At 54.5% G+C, this 16,785-nt stretch overlaps 4 protein-coding genes across 6 annotated transcripts; 2 read left to right on the top strand and 2 right to left on the bottom strand.

The window, feature by feature from the left end:
* The first annotated feature begins 364 nt into the window (after nucleotides 1-364).
* TMOD4 (tropomodulin 4) lies at nucleotides 365-5,416 on the top strand. The gene is made up of 9 exons (XM_003769964.4): nucleotides 365-1,369; nucleotides 1,564-1,720; nucleotides 2,190-2,306; nucleotides 2,563-2,652; nucleotides 2,813-2,943; nucleotides 3,041-3,148; nucleotides 3,638-3,781; nucleotides 3,954-4,098; nucleotides 4,695-5,416. Exons 1-9 carry the CDS (start codon nucleotides 1,247-1,249, stop codon nucleotides 4,715-4,717), a joined length of 1,038 nt encoding a protein of 345 aa, XP_003770012.1. The 5' UTR covers nucleotides 365-1,246; the 3' UTR covers nucleotides 4,718-5,416.
* On the bottom strand, nucleotides 5,316-9,263 carry SCNM1 (sodium channel modifier 1). Of its 2 annotated transcripts, none has more exons than XM_031967502.1 (7): nucleotides 9,118-9,263; nucleotides 8,383-8,453; nucleotides 8,191-8,279; nucleotides 8,013-8,110; nucleotides 7,840-7,931; nucleotides 5,759-5,959; nucleotides 5,316-5,475 (listed from the first exon to the last, which is right to left on the bottom strand). In XM_031967502.1, exons 1-7 carry the CDS (start codon nucleotides 9,166-9,168, stop codon nucleotides 5,376-5,378), a joined length of 702 nt encoding a protein of 233 aa, XP_031823362.1. In that variant the 5' UTR covers nucleotides 9,169-9,263; the 3' UTR covers nucleotides 5,316-5,375. The 2 variants fall into 2 exon arrangements, with proteins under 2 accessions (XP_031823362.1, XP_012405182.2); XM_012549728.3 differs by having other exon boundaries at nucleotides 8,383-8,612; nucleotides 9,118-9,202.
* Nucleotides 8,607-13,516, top strand: LYSMD1 (LysM domain containing 1). Of its 2 annotated transcripts, none has more exons than XM_031967503.1 (3): nucleotides 8,607-8,892; nucleotides 11,189-11,547; nucleotides 12,261-13,516. In XM_031967503.1, exons 1-3 carry the CDS (start codon nucleotides 8,839-8,841, stop codon nucleotides 12,397-12,399), a joined length of 552 nt encoding a protein of 183 aa, XP_031823363.1. In that variant the 5' UTR covers nucleotides 8,607-8,838; the 3' UTR covers nucleotides 12,400-13,516. The 2 variants fall into 2 exon arrangements, with proteins under 2 accessions (XP_031823363.1, XP_012405132.2); XM_012549678.2 differs by lacking the exon at nucleotides 8,607-8,892 and adding an exon at nucleotides 9,722-10,018.
* On the bottom strand, nucleotides 13,292-15,592 carry TNFAIP8L2 (TNF alpha induced protein 8 like 2). Its single transcript, XM_012549729.3, has 3 exons — nucleotides 15,519-15,592; nucleotides 15,086-15,165; nucleotides 13,292-14,486 (listed from the first exon to the last, which is right to left on the bottom strand). The coding sequence occupies exon 3, from the start codon at nucleotides 14,479-14,481 to the stop codon at nucleotides 13,927-13,929; it is 555 nt and encodes a 184-aa protein (XP_012405183.1). The 5' UTR covers nucleotides 14,482-14,486; nucleotides 15,086-15,165; nucleotides 15,519-15,592; the 3' UTR covers nucleotides 13,292-13,926.
* Between the last annotated feature and the right edge of the window lie 1,193 nt (nucleotides 15,593-16,785).

Raw genomic sequence — 16,785 nt, 5'->3', positions numbered from 1 at the left:
CCAAGGATGGCTCACCGGTATTTTGGGCCAGCCGGTCCAGACTAGAATTTAGGTGTCCAGAAGGCTCTTCCAGGGAGAGTAGGGAAGAGCTGCTGTGGCTGCTAGTGGCCACTAGGGGGGCTGGGGGCTGGGCCGGCTGTGTGTGAGGGGGGGTGTACATGCGATCTCCCCCCCACCCCCCACCTGGCCAGAACTAAAATAATAAAATGCTGAGCTCACCGCTCCCCCTGCCCCCTCCCCCGGCACAGGGCTCCTCCTGCCGCCCGTTCAGTGCCCAGGCAGAGCAGACAGACCGACAGAAGGGGAGGTGAGAGGGGAGGGGGTGGGCTGGATTGGGGGGCTGGGGGAGCCCCAGGCTGGGAGCCACTGAGAGGTGGGAGTGTGGTCTTCCTGGGAGTCCTGGGGAGCTAGAGGCAGGGTGTGGGCTTGTGACGCCGGCCCTCAGGTTGTCTCCCCCACACTCGTGTCTGCTCTCTTGGGGAGTGTTCAGATTTAGGTAGTGGGAGGGTGTGGGGGAATCTGTGGGTCTCCCCACCATGCTCCCCCCATGTCCCTACAAGTGTTTCCAGAAGAGCCTGATCCCGAGTTACAAGGCATGAAGTCACTGCTGCTCACCCCAAGAAGGGCCGTGTCACCTTCCACCTAAGGGCAGGGACGAGAGCTTCGCTCCAGCCTAGCTCCTTGCCTTCTAGCTGCAGGGGTCCTTCGGCCCGGAGCCCCCGGCTCCCTCGTCACCCAGAAGTGGGAAAGGCCAAGCCCTACCCCTCCCACCCACCCCCAGCCTCCCTCTGTCGCCCAGGGAAGGAGTAGCTGGCCGCGGCCCCGGTCCCTCAGCCCTCTAGGCTTTCCCTGTTAGTCTAAGGAAGGAGCCGGATTGATTGAGAGGGGGGAGGAGGAATTTCCCTGACGCTCTCCACCCCCTCCTTCCATAGGAACTCGGCAGGGGCCCAGGGGATGTTGGCAAGGGCCCCAGGCAGCTGTGCTGGGGGTGAGAGGGGCAGGAGAGGCGCTGACGGGCGAGGGTGTGGGCTGCTGCCGGGCCCTCTTCCCACACAGTGCTAGGCTGAAGATCAGAGGTCTTTGTGGGGGAGGCGGAAGCTGGGGAGGCAGGCGAGGAGATGGGAGATCTGGGATGCTGAGCCCGGGCGCCCCGTCCCGGCTGCACCTCCCCAAGGACCCTCCCCTTCTTCCCCCGCACCCTCGGCTCTGACGATTGCCAACCCTTCCCCAGACTCTGTGGGACACCATGTCATCCTATCAGAAGGAACTGGAGAAGTATCGGGACATTGATGAGGATGAAATTCTGAGAAGCCTCAGCCCTGAGGAGCTGGAACAGCTGGACTACGAGCTGCAGGAAATGGACCCTGAGGTAAGGCCATTGGATGGGGACCCCAAGATGTCCTCAGAGTCCTACGCTACAGGGAGGTGGGGTCAGGGAACCCCTTGGGGTCCCAGGGGGTCAGCAGGGGAAGCTGAAGATGCCTCAGGGAACCCTAAGGGGGTCCCGGATTCAGGAGAGGGGAGTCTGAGCTGGTGCTTCCCCCACTCCTACCCCCTCCCAAGAACATGCTCCTGCCAGCCGGGCTAAGGCAGCGTGACCAGACCAAGAAGAGCCCCACGGGGCCCCTGGACCGGGAAGCCCTGATGCAGCACCTGGAACGGCAGGCCCTGGAGACTAAGGAGCGGGATGACCTGGTGCCCTTCACGGGAGAGAAGAAGGGTAGAGGAACCTTGGCGGGGCCCTCAGCCTCTCACCCTGCTGTTGCCGTGCTCTGTATCATTCATACCCCCCCCCCTTCCCCTCTCTCCCCCCAGCCCCATTGTCCAGCCATTCCCTACTGCTTGTGCTCTGTGAAGTGCCCCCTCCTGGGGGTTGGAGGAAAAGGAGTCCCAACATCTGGACCTTGCGTTCCTCCCTCTCATTCCTGTAGTGCCCCAGAGCTCCCCTTCCCCCCGTCAAGCTGTCTTTCCTCTCAGCTCAGTGCCCCAGCCCAGAGTCCCAGAAGCTTGGCATTCTGGCACTTCCTCCTCCGAACCAACCAGGGCTGGGGCTTTGCACCCAGACCTCTGCAAGACCTCTGGGGTTCTGACGGCCACAATCCAGGAGTGGGTGAGGAGGATTGGGGCAGCAGGAAGCCAAGGATCTGGGTTGGAAAATGCTTTTCTGCTGATTGTCTTCCCTCTACCAGGGAAACCGTTCATCCAACCCAAGAGGGAAATCCCTGTGGAAGAACAGATCACTTTGGAGCCCGAGTTGGAAGAGGCTTTGGCCAAGGCCACAGATGCTGAAATGTGTGACATTGCAGGTGGGCAACCCCAGGGCACAGGAGGGGGGTCACGAGGCCTGTGGGAAAGAACACCCTGTAATAGTGGCAGATGGGGCAGGGCACATGTGCAGAGGGCTAAGACGTCTCGGGATAGTCCCTGGAAGGGTCGCGGGGCCCGCTGGGCGAAGGCCACTTCCCTCCGTCTCCCCTGCCCCCAGACTCATTGGGGGAAGATTTAGGGGTGGGCCCAGTGCGTCGCTGCTTCCACTCAGAGCCGCATTTTGCCATTCCTCAGCCATTCTGGGCATGTACACACTGATGAGTAACAAGCAGTACTACGATGCCATCTGCAGTGGAGAAATCTGCAACACCGAGGGCATCTCCAGTGAGTGGGCACCCAGGGGGAGGGGTAGAAGCCAGGTGCCCACCACAGTGGGCACTGAGGGGTGGGCTCACTGCCAGGGGCACAGGTCGGGGCATAGGGTCTGGAGGCAGTGGGGGAGGGGGGAACATGGGGGAATCCCCCCTCCTCCCCACCCCCCTAGGTGTGGTACAGCCCGACAAATACAAGCCAGTCCCAGATGAACCGCCAAATCCTACGGACGTCGAGGAGACACTGAAGAGAATTCAGAACAATGACCAGGCGCTGGAGGAAGTGAACCTCAACAACATGCAGGTATTGCATTGGATCCCACCCGGGGGAGAAAATGACTCATTCCAACGGGAAGGCCTCCTGGGAGAAGAAATCTGAATGTCCCCTCTCCTGCTGCTAGGACATCGCAGCCTCCACTCTGATTGAGCTGTGTCAGGCAATGAAGGGGAATACCCATGTCAGGAGCTTCAGTCTGGTGGCTACACGAAGCGGGGACCCCGTAGCCAATGTGAGTCCTGGGGATTCCGATCATACCCCTCAGCCCAGCTTGGACCCCAAGGATGCCCATGGGTGTGCCCTGTACGCCGCCTCCTGGATCCTCACCCCTTCTCTTGGGTCCCATCCTTATTACCTCAGGACACATGAAACCATAAGCTCAAATGGTGGGAAGGGAAGGTTCCTTAAAACTCATGTAGTTCACTCCCTCCTTGCTCCCCATTTTACAGCTGAAGTGGTGGCCTGAGAGCACCTGGTCCAATAGTCCTCCCTGGATGTCACCCTTCTTCCTGGGCCAGCTTTGAAGGGACTCAGGGACCCCTAAGGTGCCCAGCTTTCTCAGGGACTGCACGATGTCCCCTTTTCTCTCATTTGGTGTCTCAGTTCCACTCTGCCCTCGTTGTCCCCCCCCCAAATCCCTCCCAGAGACGTGTTTTCCCTTTGCTCTTGCTTTGTCCTACCCACTGTGACATCCGTTCAGCCCCACATTCCTGTCATTCAGGCCGTAGCAGAGATGCTTCGAGAGAACAAGAACCTTCAGAGCCTCAACATCGAGTCCAATTTCATCAGCAGTTCAGGGCTCATGGCCGTGCTAAAGGCTGTTCGGGAGAATTCCACACTCACTGAGCTAAGGATGGATAACCAGGTTCCTAGCTTTCTTCCCCATGCCCTGAACTTTCTGTAGAGTCAAGATGGCACCCTTAACTGTCCCGACTCTGGAGCCACCCTTCTCCGACCCCTCAAAGACAGTAATCTTGGGGTGGCAGTAACCAGGGGGATGGACAGTCTGTATTCTCTCTTCCCTCCCACCCTTCCAGCGTCACTGGCCAGGGGATGCTGTAGAGATGGAAATGGCTGCCATGCTGGAGCACTGCCCGGCCATCGTACGATTTGGATACCACTTCACGCAGCAAGGACCGCGGGCTCGAGCAGCTCGAGCAGTGACCCGGAACAACGAATTACGTAAGGGACCACTGGGCTGGAGGAAGTTATTTGGGGTTGGTTCTTCCAGCATTAAGTTCAGTGTGACTAGGCAAGATCCAGCAGAAATCTGAGGCGCCAAGCTCTACCCAGAGGAGGTTCTGAGTGGCTCACCCAGGAGTGGGCCAGCTTGTTGCCATATACTTAGGAGACTCGGATGAATCTGCCCTTTCCCCCCAGGGTGCTCCCTTCATCATCGGCCCAATCAAAGCCCTTATCCTCTGTAACTTCAGTCCAGGCCCTCCAGCTAAGGCTTCCTCAAGGTGTCTTGCTCTCTAGTTTGCACACCAGCTGTCTGCCCCTTATTGTGGGCTCTCCCTTTCTGTACTCCTTTCCTAGCATTGTCTTCCTCCTGCCTTCATTTCTCTGATGACATTACTTCCATACAGATCCCTGGGTAATAGGTACTGGGAGACAGAGGACAGCTTTATTAAGGGAACAGGGGAGCACAGAAGTCACATGTCTTCAGATACTATCTTCCATGGGGATCTTGGGGAGGAAAGAATAAACTAAGATCATTCTTCTGAACAGGCTCAAAGCCAGGTTTTGGGTTCACTCACTTACCCCTACTCCCATAGGTCGGCAGCAGAAGAAGTCATAATGCCATCCTTCCCTATTGTTTAAAGCTGGGACCCCTGGATGCAGATGCCCATCTCCCCTTCCTGTAAATAAAGGTCTTTTTGCCCACTTCACCTGTCTGTTTCTCTGGCCTGGGACTGGAAAAGTGGGGAGGTGATCTTGGCACAAACCCCCTTCCCAGGGTGTCTGCCAGTTCACTAGGGGATTATTTATACCCCAGAGATCAGCAGGTTCTAGGCTCAGGTTACCACTAAGAGGAGAGAGAAATCCCTGCCTTTATCAGGGCCCTTATGCCTGTGATGGCCCCAAGACACACAACCCTTCTTTATTTCCACTCAGCATTGGCTCCTCCAGCACCTCTGATTGTGGCCGCCCTGCAAAAGCAGGAAAAGCCCCTGTGGAAATGGGAGGGAGAGCAGAGGGAGCTGAGGTGGGAAGGTGTCTGACAACTCAAAGGGCAGAGAACTGCCCTATATACTTTATTAATAGGGCAGAAGGCTGGGTGCAGCTGACGCTTGGCAGGGTTCTGGAAGGGCGGGTGTGGTATAGGCAGTTGGGCCACCCGCAGGGGTAGGAGGACAGACCCGAATTGCTGGAATGGCACAGAGAGCCAGACCATGGAGGAAGAAAGAACCCAGTCTTTTCTCAGGTTTATTTAAACAAAAAGTGGGGGGAGGGTATCAATCCAAGGGGAGATCCGGGGGTTCCTCTTCATCAGAATCAAACTCCACATTCTTGTCCTTTACCCACTGACCTCTTCCATCCTGGATCCACCCCGAGCTGTGAGCAGAGAAAATAGGTCTGGTCAGAATGAGGGACAGGTTCACAGAAGGGAGGGAGAGAAGAAAACATGGCCGAGAAGCAGCAGGAAGATGCAGTGGATACAGCACCACCTGGAGTCAGGAGAATCCGAGTTCAAATCTGGTCACAGACACTTAACACTACTAGCTGTGTGACCATGGATAAGTCACTTAACCAACTGCCTCACCCACCCACCCCCCAAAAAAGAAAGAAAACAAGACCACATCTGAGACAAAGAGAAGCAAGGCATCCCACTACTCACCTGCGCAGGCTCAGATAATGGTCCAACGCCCTTCGTCGGGTAGGACTCAAGGGCACGGGGGCTGGTGCTGCTGCTGATCCCTTCCGGGTCTGTCTATCACTCTTAGACTTGGGTGCTCTGCCAGCATTCTGGTCCGAAGGTGCCTCAGTCTGTGGGGGCCCAGACGGGAGGGGAGGAGCTGAGGGCGGAGGAGATTCTGGTCTGAGGGAGAAGAAGCAGAGCTTAGCATCTTAATACAGCAGGAGAGCTCCAAATAGACACATGGTTTAGACATAAAGAGGGATAAGCAAATTAGTGGAACATCAAAGAAATGATCTGTCAGAGCTAGAGAAAAATTCATGACCAAATGAGAAATAAAGAGGAGGTAAAGTGGTTAATTTTGATTATACAAAAAGATCTTATACAAATAAAACCAAAACAGCTAAATTGGAAGAAAAGCAGAACACCGCGGGAAATTCTTTGCAGCAATTCTCTCTCATAAAGATCTCCTTTCTAAAATATATAGAGATTTAAGTCAAATTTTCAAGAATAAGAGCCACACTCCAAATGACAGTGAAAGGATATGTATAAGCAGTTTTCAGAGGAGGAAATCTAAGATATCAATAACTGTATTTTTAAAATGCTCTGAGTCACTAATTATTAGAGAAATGCAAATTAAAACAACACTGAAATATTATCTCACAACCATCAGATTGTCTACAATGACAAATGCTAGAAGGCACATGAGAAAACAGATATGCTAATGCACTGTTAGTACAGCTGTGAACTAGTCCAACCAATATGGAAGGCCATTTGTGACTATGCTTAAAAAGCTACTAAACTGTATCTACTTTTTGACTCTGGGATATTTCTACTACATCTATAGCCCAAAGAGATCAAAAGAGGAAAAGAACTCCTGTACAAAAATATTTATAGCAGTTTGTTTGTAGTGGGAAGGAACTGGAAACTGAGGGGATACCCTTCCATTGGAGCAGTGGCTTAACAAGTTATAGTATATGAATGAAATGATGAGGGAGATAAAATACAGACTCGGGCATCAAGGTGTATTTTTCTTTGTTTTTTTTCTCTCCTTTGTGTCTCTTTCTCTGTTGGATATGATTAATGTGCAAATTTGTTTTGGATGACTATACATAATTGTAATGGATTTTGTTTCTCTTGACTTCTTAATGGATAAGGAAGAATAATATAGAGACAATCTGGAACTGAGAAATAATATGAAATTGAATTTTTAAAGTTTACAGTGTTGGAGAGGGAGCCAGTCATCTTTTATCTCTCGTACACCAGAGGTGCCTGTAATATTTTTCTCTTGAAATATAATGTTCCCTGGGAGCAGGTTTCTTTGGGGGGCTTCTGGAGGCAGCCTTAGTTTCAGTTCAGTGTAATCACCCCAAATGCAGCCAAGTGTTAAAGTCCAAATCCCTTGTCTCCTTTAAAGTATTATCTCCTTCACTTGGGGCTCAGCTAGTTTTTCTTAGAGGCCTTCTGTAATCTTGGTTCCGAGAGCTTAAGCTACCTTCTCTAGCTTCTGAATCTGCTCCATTGAATCCTGGCTGAGACTCCGAGAGCTTCTAGTGAGCTTGTCCTTTCTGGCCCTGACAGCTCCTCCTTATATCTTCCACACTGAGTATATACCAATCATTATGTCACTAGGAAGCCATTATTTGTTGTAGGATTACATCAATGCTAAACTAGATTTAACCACTGTCTCCTCAATTCCACTTACTTAGCACCTTGTAAGAATCCTAACAGCTCTCCACTTCTGTTCTCTCATCTCAGAAACAGCTCCTATAAATCCAAGCCCAGTCTCTACTGTAACTCCCCTTCTTAACTTCTCAACTTTCTGATATTCCCGTCTTCACATCTTTATATTTTTGAAAGCATCCATTTAACAGCTATGTAGCCACTGTGCTAGTGCCAGGAGAGCCAAAATTAAGATCTCTGTCTCCATAGAGTTTTAGGGACAAATGCTTCTAGACTGAGTGCTCCACTTTTTATTCTTTCCTTTTTAACAACCCCTGCCACCAAAAGCCCTACCTCCATCCTCTCATTTCACCTTATTTCTCTCTTCTCCCCAAAGTTACCTGTTCTTCTGCCTTCGACAGCAACTGTTATAATTTGGGGCTCTGCGCAGGGCACTTTGAGTGATTAGCCGGGTCTGGGTCAGCAGAGGAGCCTGATGGGAAGCAGAGGTAAATAAACGCTCTCAAACCTGGGGTGGGCCTCCCCAGAGGGCACAACCCCCCTTTTCAGTTACCTGGCTCCCGGTCTTCTCGGAGCCCGAGTCTTCCTGCCGCTTTGGATGCTGTTCTTCTCCCTTCCACGGGTGCTTTTTGCCGTAGAACTCTTGCAGGCCTGGTAGGAAAGGGGCATTTAGCAGGCTCGGGGAGGCTGGGCTAAGCCGACGTTCTGTAACTTTTAACCCGGTAACTTACTGGCCACGTGCCTCTTCCCTGCGCGGTGAGCAGTCAGCATGGTCAGTGTGTCCAGTACCGGCCGGTGGGGGCAGACAGCGCAGGCAAACCTGCGGGGAGACAGGTCTCAGCGGCGCCGGCACCCCGAGGCCGCCCCTCGCTGCTCCCGGCTCACCGTCCCCTGGGCCCGAGCCTGACCCTCCCCCGCCTCACCGTCCATCTCGGAGCATCAGTGCCTCATCTTCTGGGATATAACTGGCCAGCAGGTCCCCGACGCGGCGCTTCTGGGAAGGGGCAAACGAGGGGGGGGCGGCGCTGGAACCAGGAATCCTGGTGTTGCGGGCAGGGGGCCTCTCCCGGAGCCACGCCCCCCAGCTGGGGGAGGGCACCTTGCCCAAGGAGGCGAGGGAGCGCCCTGACCCATCCCGGGGAGGCCGTGGGACCTGCTCCCAAAGGCCGGACAGCCAATAAGCCCGCAGTAAGGGCCGCGGCGGGCCGCGTGCTGAGGCGGGGACACAGACAGCAACCACCTCGAGGAGCTCACAGTAACGGGGGAAAGAGCCCGCAAAGCAAATCTGCAAAGTGCTCCCAAGGGGTGCGGGCCGGGGGGTGGCCAGGGGACGTCCGGAGGGATGTCTGGCCCCGCCCGCATTAGGAGGGGTTGGCGAAATGCCACCGGCGTCTCCAGCGTTCAGTGAGGACTCGGCGGGCGCGGCGGAGAAGGTGCATCCCCCTAAACGGACGTGCCCTAGCCAAAGCCCCGCGTGCCCAGTCTGGCCTGGCCCTCGCGTGGGCTAAGCGGAGGAGAGACAGACGGCTTGCCCCCTCCCCTTCCTCCCCGTCCCGGGATCCCTTCCTCCAAATGCTCCCTCCCCCGGTCCCCCGAATCGCCCCGCCCCTTAAGGGGCAGCGGCTCGAGAGCCCCCCCTCCCCCCCGCTCCCCCTCACCTTGAGCACATTGAGCTGGCTCCAGTCATCCCCCTCCCTCTTGAAGGACATGACGCCTATCGCAGCTCTCCGTCATGCACTACAGCAGGTCTACCATCTAGACCCCGAGGCCTTCACAGCCACCGTAGCTTCCACGGGGGCGGGGCGGGGACGGTATTTTTTGGGTTGGTTGGTTTCTCACTTCCGGGGCCTGTGTTTCCGGGAATGCGAAGCATCTTTCTGCAGCTTTCTCTGATTGGCCTCGCGTAGAAGGACTACATTACCCAGAATGCTCTGGGGTACCGCGGCTCTCTGGGAATTCAAGTCTTTCCCTGTGTCTCTAGAGCCCCGGGCGTATAAGGCCCTTTAAAAACGGAGGATTCAGGACTGTCTCCCGGTCCCGGAGCCCGCATGGGCGCCGTGAGTTTTCACCCGGGCCGGGTGAGGACCTGACCCAGCCGTGTTCGCAAGGACGCCTCTAGGGCCCCAGCCTCGCGCCTCACCGGCCGCGGGCAACGATCGAACCGGCCGCGGTGGAACCGGACGCCGGGGCCTTGGACGGGAGGGGCGGTGCCCCGCACTGGAGCTTGTCCGAGGCCGGAGATCCGCAGCCCGGAACGGGAGTGGGCGGCCTATGGCGAAGGCCGGCCCCCGGGATCTGGGCTGACTGGGGCGCCTCGAAAGCCAGGGGTCAGAGGGCGTCAGGGTCGAAGGTCAGGACCTAGGCCGGGCCGGCGAGGCCATGGCGTCCCCCTCCCGGCCGGCGTCCCCGGGAGGGTCGGGTCTCCTTCGCGGGAGCCGGGCTCGGTCTTACGGCAGCCTGGTTCAGTCGGCCTGCTCCCCGGTGCGCGAGCGGCGCGTGGAGCACCTGCTGGAGCCCGGGGACACCCTGGCCGGCCTGGCCCTCAAGTACGGGGTGACGGTGAGTGGGCGGGAAGCACGGCGGGCCGGCCCCCGGGAGGGCTTCCCCGCCCCCGGGAGGGCTTCCCCGCCCCCGGGAGGGCTTTCCCGCCCCTGGGAGGGCTGCGCCCGGGGATCGTGAGGTTCTCAGTTATCTCCTCTCAACCTTAGCCTTGAGCCATCAGCGCCACGCTCCTGTTTCACAGATGAGCAAACTGAGGCCGAGACAGATAAAGTGATGTTGCCTGGATTTGGCGCTTAGCAAAAATCTGAGTCTAACGGCCGGGTCTTCCTCGGCCCCGCCGGGCGGGCGCCTTTCCCACTCGGTAGCCTCTCTGCCCCAGCCCGGGGAACCGGGAGTGAGCCCCGGCCCCCTCCGCGCCCCGGGGGAGAGACCCTGAAAGTTCTGGGCGTACGGGAAAGTACTGGCGGAAAAGCACCCCCACAAAGCTTGTTTGTCACGGGGCGCTTCTGACAGTGATAAATTCAAAGCATTATTAATTTTGGGGTATGATCCAAGCTATCTGATTCAATAATAATAGTATCTCTGGAGCGTTTTAAAGCTCTCAAAATGTTTTACTTACCCATTTTGTCCTCACAATTTTGTGAGTCAGGTGCTCTTGTTAGATTCCTTTTACAGATGGAGAAACTGAGGCTGAGAGTAACTTTCCCACGATTCAGACCGGGATCTCTCAAGCTCCAAATCCAGCGCTCTTTTGTTCAAGTTTTGTGCTACCATAGAAATGTATTGCTTATCTATCAAGCTTCTAGAAATTGGAGGGAATGGGTGCCTCCTAACGCTAACCTTAGAGACCGATTCTGAGTACTGCCTTCCCAATGTGTTTTGCCCCAGTTGAACCAAGGTATACGATCCAGAAATGCAGACACGTTCGTATGAGCATTAATAGTAAATATTTCAGGGTACCAAGTTTATTTATAAGTAGCCCTGAGTTTTTTAGAGTTCGCCACTAACCTTTTCTGTGTTCTCAGACGAGGCATGATCTCTTATGGAGGCCTCAGTATGTTCATCCATAACATGAGGATTATACCTATCCTCCCTCTTCTTCAGGATGCTAGTTAATATCAAATAAATGGATTTGGAAATACATTAAAAATTTGAAGTGTTATGAACTTGTAAGCTACATTGTTATTGCTGTTATTAATCTGATGCCCCTCTCTTTCCTCCCCCAAGATGGAACAGATTAAGCGTGTTAATCGCCTTTATACTAACGACTCCATCTTCCTCAAGAAAACTCTCTATATTCCCATCCTGACTGAGCCCCGGGGACTATTCAATGGGCTGGATTCTGAGGAGGAAGAAGAAAAGGAAGAAGAAATGTCATCGAGTCAGAGTGGATCTGAAGCCTCCTCAGGCTTGAAGAAAAAAACAGAAGAAAAAGCCAGTGGTGAAGGCCATTCCTCCAGAGGTAGTCAGGACCTTCCCATAGCCAGCCATGACCTTTCTGCCACCGATTTCCTCAAGAAGATCGACTCACAGATCAGTCTGTCGAAGAAGGCTGCTGTCAAGAAGTTGAAGAAAGGTGAAAGTGGGTAAGTCTTTGGTGTGTCTGAATTGGATATCTTTGGTCCATTGACAGAGTGGGGAACATCTGGCTTGTGGGCCACATAAGGCCTGAGAAAGGCAGCTAGCCACAGTCTAGGGAGGAACTGAAAGATAGGTACAACAACTCCCCACTATTTGAATTCTATACAATGATAATTTCATATGGCTCCCAAGTGATATTATGAATATCCCAATGGACCTTGGGTTCCCCAGCCCTGGTGTAGTAAAAGAGCACAGAATTGGGCACTGGGAGATGGAAGCCAGGTCTTAGCATCGAAAAACTGGGACCCCATTTTCTCTCTCTTGAAAATCAAGGAGTTGGGTTAGATGTGCTCAGACACTCTTTCCAGCTTACAATTTGAATCCCAGAAGCAACATGAGCTAACCTTGCTGGAATAGATCTATGTATGATGGACAGGAGGTTATGGTTTCAAGTTCCTCTTTAATACTCTGTCCTTCCAGAGGCAAGGCAAGCTGAGCCTTGGGCAGACTTGGCATCAGTACCATGGCAGCTTGCTAGATGTCTCTCTCTCTCTCTGTTTAGCTCACACACTCCCACTTTTCCCCCAGAGTTGTTCTTTCAAATGAGAATTTGCTTGTGTGCTTAATGCAGTGCCTGGCACATAATAGGTACTTAATAAATACTTATTCTTTCCCTTCCTCCTTTCCTGATCACTTTTCCCTTAATCTTTACCTGCAGGGTACCTGGGGAAGATCTGCATCCTCACTTGGCTTCCCCCCGAAAGCAGCAGCGGGCAGTACTGGGCCCTGTACCCCTGACTCGAACCACAAGGGCAGCCACTTTACGGGACCAGGAAGATGAAATCTTTAAACTCTGATACCCCCAAAACTTTGGGGAAGAGAGAAGCAGGAGAGGAGAACCTGTCTGGTGGGGAGTTCGGCCTGGGGTGAAAGTTGAGGATCTACCATCTCAGCCCATTCCCCCTTTGGCTTCTCTGCCCTGCCCCCCCGTCCCCTGCCCTGGCCTTCTTGTTGCTATCAGGGACTATAGGCTATGGGAGGAATTGTAGGCAAGAACGGAAGGGTCGAGATTAGATCTTTTGGCTGAATCTCAGTTCTATCTGTCCCTTTCCTTCCTCTCTCTGGTTCCTGTTACAGTTCCTTGGCCTTACCATAGGGTGGAGGGATCTCCAGAATTGTCCCCCCACTCCCTCCCACCCTTCTCTCTAATTTATTTGGTGCTATGTTAGAATCCTATTTATTGGCTCTATTTTGTTTTCCTAGCAGAAGATAGCATCTCAGGGGATGGTGGCTAAGGAATGATCAGCCATGATGGCTGCTCCCCTAGTCCCCTCACTCTAGCAAGCCTGGAGACCCTTGGGAGCATGGGTACTCCTGAGCCCCAACCCCTGCTGTGTGGCACTGAGATACTACACTAGCTTCTCTAGACTCTGTACCAACTTTCTCCTCCAAATCAGGAAGTGAAATGCTGGACTTAGCCTTGACCTAAGAAGTCCTGTTGTCTTTCTCATGGCTCGGAAGGTTAGAAATTTTGGTCATCCTTCCCTTTTCTGCCATTTTTCTGCCCTGTTGCCCTCAGCTGTACATTGAGGTGGACCAAGGGAGAATGACCACTTGGATGGATAGTCTGGGACTGAACAAGCAGGCCTGGCTCCCAGGGTTGTGTACGCACGTGTATGCACCTCTCCCCTCACACATTGAGCGCCAAAGGCTTCCTTTGTGGCCTCCTGGTTCCTTTCTTTCTCTCCATTGCATACTTATTTGTGGTTTGTAGCACCAGCTTGAGGTGTAGTTTCCGTGTTTTTGAAGTGAAAACAGCAGGCTAGGGAGGCTGTTTGGGGCTAAGAGTCTGCTTTATTTTGTTATTTAACGTTGGATGTGGAGAAAAGTGAATGTGTTTTCCCATTCCCCTCTCCCTTATGTTGATAGTAAGTTGTTAGAAACTGCAGAGATTAAACATGGAGCCCTGTACAAGTTTTAGCAGATTTGTTTCCCTTCTGACTATCTTCCCCTGTCCTGACCCTCTCTGGGAGCGAGGCTTCTGGCCTCCATCGCATCTGTCTCTGGCCTGGCCTCAAGTTTGACGCCTCCCCCATCAGCAGCTTGGGGTACTGATCTCCTTCCTCCTGGAAGGGGTTTCCCCACATCATGTGTCTCATTTAGGGGGAAGTAGAAGATCCGACTTTCACTTCAACTTTTTCAGGCAGCTTCGTTTCCTGTCCTGGTGTCCAGAGGCCCAGGGGAGGGAAGGGCCTATGAACCCCCGCTGGTCCCCAGAGCCCACCACACTCCAAGGAGACCCAAGCCAGGACCTGGAGAGCCGGGCCAGGTGTCTCTTTGAGTCTGCTGCCTCGGTGGGGTCAGTGGAGTCGGGGAAGTAGCCCTCAAAGCTTTCCCTCGTCCAGCAGCTTTCTGAGGCCATCGCAGATCTTGCTGAGATGCTGGGCGTAGCTAGGACTGTAGAGGGCGGTGAGCAAGCTGGGGTCCGAGAAGTGATCAAAAACCCGGCGGATGCGGCCGTGAGACTTGGGCGTGAGGTGGTGCTCCACCAGCTCCAGGAGGGTGTCGCGGCACTCCGTCAGCAGCTCAGTCAGCACGGCCGCCTCGAAGGTGAAGTCCACTTCGCCGAAGCTCAAGGCAGTCATGGCACCCTGGCGCAGCTTCTGGCGGAAGCGGGCCGCCAGGGCCATCTCGCTGGGACTAAACTGCTGGTTGCGGTGCAGCACCGCCACCTTGATGGCCACCTTAACCAGGTCCTTGATGACCCTCTGGGCCTCGGCCCGGCTGTGGGTGTACTCCTTGGACACCCTGTAAAGTTCGTCCAGCACTTCGCTGCTGGTCTCGTCGATGAAGAGGTGTGCCACTGACCGCCCGGCCAGCTTGCTCAAGACTTTCTTCTCCGCTTGCAGGGCAAGGTTCCTTGAGCTGAAGGGCTCCATGATCCCTGGGGGACCGAGACCCAAGGCCACGTTAAATATCAGTAGAAAAACCGGCTTCCAGGTCCCCACAAGGGAGACAGGTGACTCTCCTCTATCTCAGCTGTCCCCTTTCTTCATTTGGACCCCCAATTTCTTGCTGCTTTAGAGCTCTGTTCTAGAGATTCTGTACCTCTAAGGGTGGGATAGAGGATCTAGGGGAAAGATTGGTGAGGGACTGAAGGGTCTCTGGGAAAGTAGCCCCCCATGGGACTGAACCTCAAAGGAAAGCCAGGTGGGGATGGGAGGGGAGGTAACTGGAAGAAAGCAGGTGACCTGGGACTGCTTCCATGTGCTCTTCTCAGCGCCAGGAAAAGCCAGGGATCAGGACCCTCCCGAGGAGCTTAATCCTGGGACATATCCTGGATTTTCATTTGGGGGCCCAGAGGCCAACCCAGTCCTAGAGTTTCCCCCAAACAAGGCTCCCTGCCTCCAGTTTCTCCGGTGGTTTTGCTTCTTACTTCCCCCTCCTCTCCTCTACAGGATGTGGCCGTGACCACAGGGAGGAGCAGCCGCACCCTCTCCCCCTCCTCACTGGGGCAATCTGAAAGGGTGGGCAGATGGGTACCTGCAGTCCGGCGCCCCAGCAGGCTTCATGCAGTCAGGACCCAGGTGTAGCGTGAAACTCCTCAGTCCTGGGCCCGGCAGCTAGATGCAGAAAGAGCCGTCCTTGTCATTCCTCCCTGGGTCCCTGACTTGTGTCTGCATCATTCTCACAAGCTCAGGTCCCTGGGATCCCTCTCCTCCCCCACTTGCCTCCTGGGTTTTCTCTGCCTTTCACCCACCATCCTTCTCCCCTCTACTTTTTCTGCTCTCTAACCCCCTTTGAACCCCATCTGTGCCCAGTTAACACAGTTCTGCCCCCAAAGAAATTCTCTTGTGAGCTGTGTCCCGGATGTCACCCTTGCCCAGCAAAGACCCTTCAGGGTGAAAGAGCTAAGGGCAAAGGAAACATTAACCCATTGTGCCTTGTACCCCCTCCCCCATTACCCATCCCTCACCTCAGCGGCCACTCTTGCCTTGGATGTGTCTGGAGAAGTGACAGAGAACGGAGAAACTTCAAGAGTGCCTGCCCTAGCACCGCCCCCGGCCCCACCCTCCTTCCCTCTTCCCTCTTCTCTCTCCTTCCTCCACCCCCCATATGGGCAGACACAGAGGCTGGGACTCCAAGGACTATAGCCCCCTGCCAATGATAAAGGAGAAAATCAACAGCAACTTTGGGGGGGAAAGCCAAAGCCCTCGACCCCTTTTTCTAAGGTATCCGGATGGTCTTGGTCTGTTTCTGTGTCTCTCACCCTTCTCTCCCCCTCCGCCCCCATCTCCATCTCCATTTCTGGTGTTTTGCCTTAGGAGGCGGGTTCCTCGTCAACGAGGGCTAGCCATATTCAAACAGGTGAGCAGCCAAGGTGATAGGGAAGGTTCAGAAAACAGGCTAGGTGTGTAAGCTTCCTTCTGACCCAGAATCCTTTAAGGAACTCGTGGAATGGAGGGTGCGGGCCACGGCCTAGTGGGGTTCAGCCCATACCGGACCTGCTTATGACACATTGCCTGCTGAGAGCAAGGAACATGGGCCAGAGAGTGGGCGCCTAGGGCCCTGAGCATTAGGGGGCTGGGCTTCCTTGTTCTGTGGGAGCCATGGAGAGGGCATGTACCTGAGCTGTGGGTGTAAGACCACAGGCGGTCAGCAGATGTCAGCATGATACTGAGAAACAAAGCCAGCCTGGGAGACTCAGCTGTTCCACACCCACTCCACCCAAAGTGTGGGGACCACAAAGTCGCTCTCCCTGCCTCCAGATGACATTCTGCTGGGGATGGAGGGATGTAGCCAGGTAAGTACCACACAGCCTTAGGAGAGAGTAGGCAAAGCGCCCTCAGAATACTGAGTGACAGCCTCTCTCGGGCTGAGTCTGAGAAAGGAGGAGATGTCTAAAAAGTGGGAGGAGGAGTGTGCCCACAGCTGGGCGGGGGGGGGGGGGGGGGGGGGGGGGGGGGGGGGGGGGGGGGGGGGGGGGGGGGGGGGGGGGGGGGAGGTGGAGGCAGCTGTGTCGGGTTTGGAAAACAGCTATCGGTCCAGTTTGACCTGACTGGAAAGTCTAGGAAGAGGAATAATGTGGGAAAAGCCTGGAGCCACAGTGTAGAGGGCCTACAAACCGGGCCCCATGGGGGCTTCCAGAGTTTGTATTTAATCCAGATACCTGGAGATAATTATACATATTCCTGTTCTTTCCCACTCCTACTGTCCTTTTCTAAGCATTCCCTGTATCTTTT

This window comes from Sarcophilus harrisii, chromosome 4 (genome assembly GCF_902635505.1).
Source record: "Sarcophilus harrisii chromosome 4, mSarHar1.11, whole genome shotgun sequence".
Taxonomy (NCBI): domain Eukaryota; kingdom Metazoa; phylum Chordata; class Mammalia; order Dasyuromorphia; family Dasyuridae; genus Sarcophilus; species Sarcophilus harrisii.
Note: the sequence above shows the minus strand (reverse complement) of the source record. Positions and strands in the feature narration are given on the sequence as shown.

Bases quoted from the DNA above. Each gene is read 5' to 3' on its own strand.
- TMOD4 (XM_003769964.4), top strand. From the start codon at position 1,247: ATGTCATCCTATCAGAAGGAACTGGAGAAGTATCGGGACATTGATGAG. The intron at 1,370-1,563 runs GTAAGGCCATTG...CCCCCTCCCAAG, and splicing joins TGCAGGAAATGGACCCTGAG to AACATGCTCCTGCCAGCCGG. The intron at 2,307-2,562 runs GTGGGCAACCCC...GCCATTCCTCAG, and splicing joins TGAAATGTGTGACATTGCAG to CCATTCTGGGCATGTACACA.
- SCNM1 (XM_012549728.3), bottom strand. From the start codon at position 9,168: ATGTCCTTCAAGAGGGAGGGGGATGACTGGAGCCAGCTCAATGTGCTC. The intron at 8,280-8,382 runs GTGAGGCGGGGG...GTCTCCCCGCAG, and splicing joins CTGATGCTCCGAGATGGACG to GTTTGCCTGCGCTGTCTGCC. The intron at 5,476-5,758 runs GTGAGTAGTGGG...CTCTGCTCACAG, and splicing joins CATTATCTGAGCCTGCGCAG to CTCGGGGTGGATCCAGGATG.
- LYSMD1 (XM_012549678.2), top strand. From the start codon at position 9,839: ATGGCGTCCCCCTCCCGGCCGGCGTCCCCGGGAGGGTCGGGTCTCCTT. The intron at 10,019-11,188 runs GTGAGTGGGCGG...TCCTCCCCCAAG, and splicing joins CCCTCAAGTACGGGGTGACG to ATGGAACAGATTAAGCGTGT. The intron at 11,548-12,260 runs GTAAGTCTTTGG...CTTTACCTGCAG, and splicing joins TTGAAGAAAGGTGAAAGTGG to GGTACCTGGGGAAGATCTGC.
- TNFAIP8L2 (XM_012549729.3), bottom strand. From the start codon at position 14,481: ATGGAGCCCTTCAGCTCAAGGAACCTTGCCCTGCAAGCGGAGAAGAAA.